This window comes from Rana temporaria, chromosome 10 (assembly GCF_905171775.1).
Source record: "Rana temporaria chromosome 10, aRanTem1.1, whole genome shotgun sequence".
Taxonomy (NCBI): Eukaryota; Metazoa; Chordata; class Amphibia; order Anura; family Ranidae; genus Rana; species Rana temporaria.
In genome coordinates, this window is record NC_053498.1 from 31,887,108 (window position 1) to 31,898,228 (window position 11,121).

The window sequence follows — 11,121 nt, forward strand, 5'->3', positions numbered from 1 at the left end:
TGCAAGGGTAATACCTTGCTACATTCATATGCCATGTGAACAAGGTCTTCAAGTAAAACTATAAGCAAAGCCTTTTTTTTTTTCATTTTGGATAGAGCAAGGGAGGGTTATAACCCTGTGAGATTTTTTTAATTTTTTTTTTGTTGCCAACTGTGTCCCATTTTGAAGATTTACCTTCACTTCCTGTCCCATAGCCAAACAGAAGGTGAGAAGAAATCCCTGCATATTAAAGTGATTGTAAGATCTTGTTTAAAAAACAAAAAAAAAAACAGATATGTCATATTTACCCCCTCTGTTGCAGTGGATTTGCACAGAGCAGACTGGATCCTCCTCTTCTTGGGTCACTCTTCTGTGCTCCTTGCCCCTCCCTCCTGTCGAGTGCTCCCGCAGCAAGCATCTTACTATGGGGGCACCCGAGCCGAGTCGCAGTTCCCTGTGTCCATTCAGACATGGAGCCCCGGACCGGCCCTGCCCCCTCTCTCCCCTGATTGGGTAACTGACTTTGAATGACAGGCACGGGAGCCAATTGCACCAATGCTGTGTCTCCCAATCAGGAGGAAAGTCCCGGATGGCCAAGATGCTCATTGACATCGCTGGAGAGAGATGGGGCTCAGGTAGGTAATTAGGGGGTGCTGCTAAACAGAAGTTTTTTTTTATCTTAATGCATAGAACAGGACAAGTAGAGACGGTGAAACTCCTTAAAGGGGTTGTAAAGGTAAACGTTTTTTCACCTTAATGCATTCTATACATTGGGGTAAAAAAATATCTGTGGATTATCGGCTCCCCGAGCCCCCGTTTACTTACCTGACCCCTCGAAAGTCTTGTGCCGTGATCGGGCAGACTTCTCGGCCGGCTTCTCCGCTCATTCATTGGTTGATTGAAAGCAGGGCAGCCATTGGCTCGCGCTGCTGTCAATCAAATCCAATGACGGGGCGGGGCCGAGTGATACAGTGATTAGCTATAGCCGCGGGCTGTATCACTGGAGCGCGCCCGCAAGAACTCACCACCATGCGAACTTGCTCGCATGAAGGTGGTTTATTCTTGCGGGGAGGACCTGAGACAGCCGCCGAGGGACCCCAGAAGACCAGGTTTGGGGCCACTCTGTGCAAAACGAGCTGCACAGTGGAGCCAAGTATGACATGTTTGCCATTTACATTTTTATCTTTAGTGTTCCTTTAATGGAAGCACAGATCGCAATAAAAACGAACAGAGGTTCAAATCCCTCTCCACGCTATCCAAAACTAGAAAAAAAAGTTTTGCCTTTAGGTATACAGAGCGGGATAATGTATAATGCTTTATCTGCAAAATATTTGTGATTACATGATTTATAGTACCCAAGTATTATTTTTTTTTCTCATGATGGCTTTCCTTTTATTCTCCAATACAGTGTCTAGACTGAGCGGCATTGAATCCGCTATCCATCGCCTCAATGTCCAGTTCTACGGTCTGGATGTGAAAGTGTCGCAGATGTATCAGAGTCTCTCTAAGATGCGGAACAAGCTCAGCGACGCAGACGATGCCATCACCACTGTGTCAGAAATGAATCTCAGGAACCAGAGACAGATTGGACAGATTGAAGGTAGGAATGCCAAGCAGGAACATGTGTTGGGCTGTTGTTTATCAAGCTAATTTCTTGTTTTAATTATGATATTCTCCACATTGCTACGGGAGACTCTCTTTTATATGCTAAATAAAATGTTATTTTTCAGCTATGCATAACTGACAGCAACGGTGTAGCAAATGGTGTAGACAAATCCCACTGGGCCCTCTGACCCTACACAATGACCCTGATCAAAGTGTTCTCATCTCTTTACCACTTATTACAACAATGGAAGCATCATTACATCTTCTTAATTAGAAGAGAGCTTTTGTGTGTGTAGCGCCCCCTTGCTGTCAGCATGGGCACTACGCCTAAAGTTAGTGAGAAGTGGGAGAGTTACCTTGCTCCTATTCAGTGTTTACTTAAATTTGGGACTTCTGTCGTTCCAGAAAGTCCACTGGGTCAGTCTGTGGTCAGGGGGTGCAATGCCACTTCTGGCCGGCAGTTGGCACCAGAGGGGTTCTGGCGGAGCAACTCTTCCCCAGCAGCCAATTGGAGAAGCTTTTGCCTCGCGAGGCATGCTGGGGGAGGGTATATCTGGGACAGGGGTCATGTGTTAGGAAGGCTTCGCGGGGTCCCCGTTCCAGGTGCGGTACCCACCTTCAGGGTACGCGCATCCATGGACCCCACAGGCGCGGCCCACCTGGCCAGAATTGAACTCCGCATTGAACCTTATCCTGATGAGAGAAGGGACCCCAGCGCTTCACTGGGTTCCAAGTCCTATTGACAGAATCCCAGTCTGGGATCGGGTGTTCGGACCATTGACAGGTATGCTTGCTGTCATCCGGGGACCCTTTATAGAAAAGTCTACTGGGAGGATTCTCTTTTCCTTATTCACCCAAGTCTTCTATTGAAATTGGCCCGTGGCAGGGGCCCTAGAGTCAGGTCTGTGAGAGAGGCCTGTTCCTCCCAGTAACACTCCGGCTTCATAGGCGTCTGTCCGGGGGCACTTCACCCACTTCAAGCAGAGTGGCGATGTGTAGCAAAGTTGGTTCTATACAGAGCAGTGTTGATTGCTCCATTCTACATCCAGGCCTGATACCGCATGGTTCTGTTTCTTCCTTTATCAACCTTGACCTTCCTAATGTATGTTGATGTTGGCCGTGTTTGACCTGGACAACAAAGCATTGAAAACTCTTTATTGGATGTCTGGACCTCCACTCACTATTGCTATTCTCACAGTTACACCCCTAGACACTGCCAGGGTAATTTGGTAGGCTGGTCCCAAATAAACCAGCGGCTCCTTCGGGGGTAGCTCTACATGCGTGTTGTTTTTAAACATATTTACTGATAAGTCAGTCCTGAAAGGGATTTTGTCATGAACCACAGAGGCACTTGGACATGTTTTCCTTAAGCCTCATACACACGATCATTTTTTTCCATGGATTTTTGTTCGAAGAGTGTTGGCTGTGAACTTGTTCTGCATACACACGGCAGGACTTTTTCAGCCAACTTTCACCAAATCACGTGGTTTCTCAGCTCTTTACCGCCACCCTGTGGGCAACTTCTGTTATTGTTGTTTGATCTTTAGCATTGGTTCTAAGTATATGTGTTTGTACTTTGGACTTTAGTCCAATGAACTTGTGTACACACGATCGGATTAGGCTCCATCTGACATTTGTTGGTGAAAAGTTTGAGAACATTCACACCGAACATTTGTTCGATAAACACACGGCCGGATTGTCCGATTAAACGGGTCCGGACATTTTTTGTCAAAAAGTCAGATCGTTTGTATGGGCTTTTATGCCGCGTACACACGATCGGAATTTCCGACAACAAATGTGAGCGTTCTTGACGTTTGGAATTTCCGACAACATTTGTGTGACCGTGTGTATGCAACACAAGTTTGAGCCAACATTCTGTTGGAAAAAAAAATCCACGGTTTTGTTGTCGGAATGTCCGATCGTGTGTACACGGCATTAGGCTCCATCCACACTTGTGGGACTTGTCATGCAGCTTTGGACATCAAAGTCGCATGACAAGCTGTTCCCCATGTTTCACAATGATAACCATTCATATATGTGTTACTTAAAGTTGCAGCAACTTCAAAGTAGTTAATGCACTACTTTGGTCCGACTTTCATGCAACTTGAGGGCCATAGATTTGAATGTTAACCCTCAGAAGTTGCATGAACGTTGTACCTGAAAGTTATAAAGTACAACAGTTGTGCAACAGTTGTCCGTTATTACTGGTCAAAGCCAAAGTTGTATCCAAGTTGCACCCATCCAAAGTTGTGTCAAAGTTGCACCAAAGTTTCACTCCAAAGTCGGACCAAGTGTGAATGGAGTCTAAAAGTTCCAACGCATACAACAGATTCAGCTGGTTCTTATTTGCGCCACGTTAATAATGTGTTGCTATGGCTACAACAAATTCAAAAAGGATTACAGCAAATTCACAGATAAGCAAACTGGGGGTAATTAAGACAAACTCTAATAATTGGCTTACAGAGACATGTCACGCATGTTTGCACTGGATAGCTGCCATAAGCTTCTTGCTTAGGGTTTGGACGTTGCCAAGACACTGGAAGCCACCAGCCTCATAGGAATAAATAATGCATCCCTGACCCTACACAGCTGCCAGAGAGTCCCTGGCCAACAGCTGAATGTGCTCACGAATGGTATTACTCATATATGACCATGACCGCATTAAAGTGGAGGTTCACCCGGAAATAAAAATATTTAACCTTAGATTCATGCTCATTTTGTCTAGGGGAATCGGCTAGTTTTTTTAAAATCAAAGCTGTACTTACCATTTTAGAGAGCGATCTTCTCTGCCACTTCCGGCTATGGGCTGCGGGACTGGGCGTTCCTATTTTGATTGACAGTCTTCCGACAGGCTTCCGACGGTCGCATCCATCGCGTCACGACTTTCCGAAAGTAGCCGAACGTCATACGCAGGCGCCGTATAGAGCCGCACCGACGTTCGGCTTCTTTCGGCTACTCGTGACGCGATGGATGCGACCGTTGGAAGCCTGTTCAATCAAAATAGGAACGCCCAGTTCCGAAGACCATACCGGGAAGCGGCGGAGAAGATCGCTCTCTAAAACAGTAAGTACAGCTTTGATATTAAAAAAAACTACCCGATTCCCCTTCACAAAATGAGCCTCAATCTAAGGTTGAAAACATTTTTTAGGGTGAACTCCCGCTTTAAGTCAATGAGGGGACTATGAATGGGGCCAGGCAACCATATTCCATTGCTAGGACGCTGTCGGCTGCATAGCCAACAACATTCTAGCAACCAAGGATGCTGTTCGGCCTAGGGTCTGAACATACACTGGGGATGGAATGTCCATTATGGACACTCAGACACTTTCTTTCGGCATTACAAGGACATAGAGGGGGTTATTTACTAAAGGCAAATCTACTTTGCTCCCAAACAAAATTGACGTCCTTTTTTTCCCACAAATAGAGCTTTCTTTTGGTGGTATTTGATCACCTCTGCGGTTTTTATTTTTTGCGCTATAAACAAAAATATAGCGACAATTTTGAAAAAAAATCTATATTTTTACCTTTTGCTATAATAAATATCCCCAAAAAATATCTAATTTTATTTTATTTGTTTTCCTCAGTTTAGGCCGATATGTATTATCCTTCAAATTTTTGGTAAAAAAAAAAAAAAATCACAATCAGCGTTTATTGATTGGTTTGCCCAAAAGTTATAGCGTCTACAAAAAATAGGGATAGTTTTATGGCATTTTTATTAATAATTTTTTTTTATTATCAGCGATTTTTATCGTGACTGTGACATTATGGCGAACACATCAGACACCATTTTGGGACCATTGTCATTTTTACAGCGATCAGTGCTATAAAAATGCACAGATTACTGTAAAAATTACACTGGCAGTGAAGCGGTTAACCTGTAGGGGGCACTGAAGGGGTTAAGTGTGTCCTAGGGAGCGCTTGCCGTGACATGGGGGCGTGGCTTGCCGTGACATGTCACTTAACGTTGTTCCCGATGACAGGGAACACGATCAGTGACAGTGTCACCTAGGCAGAATGGGGAGATGTGTTTTCACTAACATCTCCCCGTTCTTCACCTCTGTGACCCGATCGCGGGACACCGGCGGCGATCGAGTCTGCGGGTCCTGCAGGCGCGGTCACGGAGCTCACGGTTTGCAAATTAAAGGGGACGTACCTGTACGCCCATTTGCGCAGCCCTGCCATTCTGTCGACGTTCATCGTCGTGCGCCGGTCGGGAACCGGTTAAGGTAGGCTAAGGTTATATTTTATACAGTGGCATTTGTTTTATTATCTCTTTCCTTACTATTTAGTTAGGCCTTGTGAGTTAATTATTATTTTTTTTTTTTTTTAATAAAAGGGTACCGAAACCTTTGATCCCTTTTTAATGTTGTTAAGGTAGATCTCCACCCCTTAGGCCCCGTACACACGAGGGGATCTCCGCTGGAAACGGTCCGCTGGACCGTTTCCAGCGGAGATTCCTCCTCCGGATTTGGATCCGATGGCTTGTACTCAAAATCCGCGCGGAATTCATCCGCGGTGACGTGTCGCGACGATGACGCGGCGACGTGCGCGACGCTGGAAGGTAAGTACTTCCACGCATGCGTCGAATCATTACGACGCATGCGAGGGAGGGGAGCGGACGGATTGATCCGGTGAGTCTGTACAGACCACCGGATCAATCCGCTGGACCCGATTCAAGCGGATAGATTTCTTAGCATGCTAAGAAATTTATATCCGCTTGAAATCGATCGGCCAGAGAAATCTCCGCGGATAAATATCCGCTAGGCCGTACAGACGACCGGATTTGTCCGCTGGAACTGATCCGCGGATCAATCCCAGCAGATAGATCCGGTCGTGTGTACAAGGCCTTTCAAGGTTACCTACCTCTGCTTTAGTTTGTTTTAACAGTGCAGCCTCGTACACACGATTGGATTATCCAAGAGGAATTGTGTGATGAAGGGCGGTTGTCGAAAAACTCCATGGACAAATGTGGGATAGCATGCTTTAAAGCGGGATTCCACCCGCAAATTTTTTTTTTTAAAAGTCAGCAGCTACTAACAGTGTAGCTGCTGACTTTTAATAAGGACACTTACCTGTCCTACTTGCCCGCGCTGATGGCCCCCCCGATGCCGATCCCACGATCGATGCAGGTCCCGCGCCGCTATTCACACTAGGGGAAACAGGCAGTAAAGCCTTACGGCTTCACTGCCCATTTCCTACTGCGCATGCGCGAGTCTCGCACCGACTTGTGAATGGGCGGCTGCTCTCTGAGAACACACACAGTTCCCAGAAAGCAGCGCGCCCCATTCACTAGGAGAAGATGAAGACGGACCGCGGCTACGGAAGAGGCAGATTACGAAGTTCCGCATAGCAACAGGTATTTTGGGTGAGTATAATTTTTTTTTATTTTTTCTCATTTTTTTTTTCAATTTTTTTAAAGATTTTTGGGCAAATGTTTTTTACCTGGGTGGAACTCCACTTTAACCACTTAAGCCCCGGACCAATATGCTGCCTAAAGACCCAAGGGGTTTTTACAGTTCGGGACTGCGTCGCTTTAACAGACAATTGCGCGGTCGTTCGACGTGGCTCCCAAACAAAATTGGCGTCCTTTTTTCCCCACAAATAGAGCTTTCTTTTGGTGGTATTTGATCACCTCTGCGGTTTTTATTTTTTGCGCTATAAACAAAAATAGAGCGACAATTTTGAAAAAATGTTTACTTTTTGCTATAATAAATATCCCCCAAAAACATATAAAATGTTAAAAAAAAAATTTCCTCAGTTTAGGCCGATACGTATTCTTCTACCTATTTTTGGTAAAAAAAAAATCGCAATAATCGTTTATCGGTTGGTTTGCGCAAAATTTATAGCGTTTACAAAATAGGGGATAGTTTTATTGCATTTTTATTTTTTTTACTACTAATGGCGGCGATCAGCGTTTTTTTTTCGTGACTGCGACATTATGGCGGACACTTCGGACAATTTTGACACATTTTTGGGACCATTGTCATTTTCACAGCAAAAAATGCATTTAAATTGCATTGTTTATTGTGAAAATGACAGTTGCAGTTTGGGAGTTAAACACAGGGGGCGCTGTAGGATTTAGTGTTCACCTAGTGTGTGTTTACAACTGTAGGGGGGTGTGGCTATAGGTCTGATGTCATCGATCGAGTCTCCCTTATATAAGGGATCACTCGATCGATACGCCGCCACAGTGAAGCCGTGTTTACATACGGCTCTCCCCGTTCTTCAGCTCCGGGGAGCGATCGCGACGGGGCGGCTATAAACGAATAGCCGTGCCGTCGTCCCGGATCGCTCCCTGAGGCTTACGGACCGCCGCATGTACCGGGGGGGTCCCGATCGGACCCCCGACCCACGTCAAGCAGAGGACGTATAGGTACGTGCATGTGCCTGTCCATGCCATTCTGCTGACGTATATTTACATGAGGCGGTCCTTAAGTGGTTAATATTGTCCGCCAACAATTGTGTTTTGTCAGATTTTCCAATCGTGTGTACACAAGTCTATCGGACAAAACTCCAAAGTACAAACACGCATGCTCAAAGTTGCCCAAAGGGTGGCGCTAAAGAGCTGAAAAACCACGTTGTTTTGCGTTTGTTGGCCGACAATTCTTTGCCGTGTGTATGCAATACAAGTTCCTGCCCAACGCCTTCGGACAAAAGTCCTACGCTTTATTCACAGAAAATCCGATCGTGTGTATGAAGCTTTAGAACTCAAAAGATGGCTTGTGTGTCTTTTGTTTTCTTTATGCAATCCTGACAGCACTTTTTCGTATGAAAGATTTGGTTGTCTGTATTGAGCTCAGGTAAGAGTTCTGTTTAAAGGAATGTATCTATGGAATAACAAAATATTATCCTGATACTAATGCCAATAATTATTGTCTTGCTTGTATTTCTTTGTAGGTTGTTTGAAAGGCAAGAGGTACACACGCAAGTGCTACCTCATTTTCCAGCATTTTGAAGATTACGATACAGCACAAAAGCATTGCTACAGCCGCGGTGGAAACCTGGCAATGCCCATTGATCAGCAAGAATTTGGAGCTGTGGCACAATATGTTCATGATGTCTTCTTCCCCTTTAACTGGCCTGTCTGGATTGGCATTAATGATCGTCGCTCGGATGGGCTGTACTTGTTTGAGAACGGGCATCGGGTTTCTTATTATAACTGGTTCAAAGATCCCTTAGTGACGGAGCCAAACGGTGGCGTCAAGGAAAACTGTGTGTCCATCTCCTCAAATGATGGGAAATGGTGGGACAGTGACTGCACCCGTAGGATGTACTATATTTGCGAATACTGAGCTGAAAGTCAAAGGGCCTCCTCAGTTAAAGGAACAGCCCAGGCCAAAACTCATGTTTCAGCTTCAAAAGGGTAATAATAACTGCACGGTCACTAGAAATGATACATTTGTACTTCTCCCAGCAGCCTCTTAAAAAAATTCCAGTGGGTTGGTGGTGGGACGACCAACCACCAAATAAATGCAACTGGGATGGTGGTGGGATCATAGGTGTGCGCAGGGAGTCTGCCAGGTATGCCTGGGCACACCCTAACCACTCTCTGTGGTGCCAATTTCCCCTACTGCCTGAGCTTACCCTTGTCTTGCACCCCCCCCCCCCCACAGTGCTGCTGGCATCCCTCTTCTCCCCCATGCTGCTGTGGGGGATGTTTCAGGGGAACGGGCTAGTCAATACGTCATTAACCAGCCCCTTCCTTTTCTAAATGAACATAGTGAATACATTCCCCCACTGTGTTCATTCCTAGCTGAAGCATAGTAAAGTATTTTACTTACTAAGGCCCGGATTCAAAAAAGACTTACGCCGACGTATCTACTGATACGCCTCGTAAGTTCATAGATGCGCCGTCGTATCTCTGCGCCTAATTCTTAATAGAAGATACGCCTGAATTTTGGCCTCATCCGACCGACGTAAGTCTCCTACGCTGTCTTGGGCGCATATTTACGCTGGCCGCAAGGGGCGCTTCCATTCATTTACGTGTTGAATATGTAAATGAGCAAGATACGCCGATTCACGAACGTACTTACGCCCGTTGCAGTAATCTACGCCGTTTACGTAAGGCGTACGTCCGGCGTAAAGTTAAACCACCATATAGGAGGCGCATCCCATGCAAAGGTATGGACGTCGGAACAGCCGTCGTATTTTACGTCGTTTACGTAAGTCGTACGTGAATGGGGCTGGGCGTAGGTTACGTTCATGTCGTAGGCATTGAGCCGTCGTATCTTATGGAGTATATGCGACGTGATTCTGAGCATGCGCGCGCCGTTCGTTAGGCCCTTCATTTACATGGGGTCACGCTTCATTTTAATAGATCACGCCCACTACCATCCTACTTTGAATTAGGCGGGCTTACGCCGGCCAATTTACGTTACGCCGGCGCAAGTTTGGGAGCGAGTGCTTTGTGAATAGTGTTCTTGCCTCACTGATTTACATATGAGATGCGCTACGCCGGTCTAAAGATGCGCCGCTCTATGTGAATCCGGCTATAAGTGTTTACTATGCTTCAGTGTGTGAATTAACAAGAAACCTCTCTGCACAGAGCACTTCCCATTCCTTCACTTTCCAGTGCAGCTGAGGCTGCAGACAAAGGTATGTGCGTTTGAGCTTTTGGGTGCACACCATAATGCTATACTTGTGTACACCACCAACCCACCACCACCACCACCATCCAAAGACCACAAAAAATGCTACTGTGTTGGCAGTAGGACCACCAACCCGCCACTACTCAAAGACCACAAAAAATGCTACTGGGTTGGTGGTAGGACCACCAACTCACCACCACCACCATCCAAAGACCACAAAAAATGCTATTGTGTTGGCGGTAGGACCACCAACCCGCCACTACTCAAATACCACAAAAAATGCTATTAGGTTGGTGGTGGGACCACCAACTCACCACCACCACTTAAAGACCACCAAAACAAAATACTACTGCAATGGGTAACCATTTTAAAGAAAATACCTATTTCCAACAATACTACTTCTGGAAGAGGGGTTGTGCATTCAACCCAATAGAGAGAATAGAGCTCCTGTCCTCCAGGAGTGACCAGAAACAGCTTAGTAATATAAAGATTGATGGAAGCACAGGACCAGCGTCCCTGTTATATTGGCACAGGCTGCGAGGACAAGTACAAATGCTCAAAGTGACACTAGACAATATCCCTTTTCTCAAAAAATGAATCCACTACCTAATGGCCCTGTAATCTATTTCTCAATAAATTGTCCCTTACTGTTTTTTTCTGCCTCCTAGTAACATCCTCCGTGAGCTCCCAAATGCCTTTTTTCACTCACAAGCAGACATACATTAGTTGCGGTCATTTGCACTGCTCTATGCACACAACAAATCCCATATTCCATACTCCGTTTCTGGAGTGAGTTACGCTGCATTCACATCTGAATCCGTATTTTACCGCAATTTGCCACGACAAATTGCAGCGTTTTGTCCCGCGATTTTCCGTGACAAAACGCGGCGTTTTTTACCGCGGTTTTCGCTGGAGGGGTGATTTACACATTGTCGGCTATGGCCGAACG

At 45.8% G+C, this 11,121-nt stretch overlaps 1 protein-coding gene across 1 annotated transcript in view; it reads left to right on the top strand.

Moving 5' to 3' along the window:
* Positions 1-9,210, top strand: part of CLEC11A (C-type lectin domain containing 11A) — a 32,782-nt gene extending 23,572 nt beyond the window's left edge. Inside the window, exons 2-3 of the mRNA XM_040327480.1 lie at positions 1,388-1,579; positions 8,482-9,210. Coding sequence (XP_040183414.1) covers positions 1,388-1,579; positions 8,482-8,876 — 587 coding nt within the window. The 3' untranslated portion in view covers positions 8,877-9,210. The remainder of the gene's footprint in view (positions 1-1,387; positions 1,580-8,481) is intronic.
* The last annotated feature ends 1,911 nt before the right edge of the window (positions 9,211-11,121 follow it).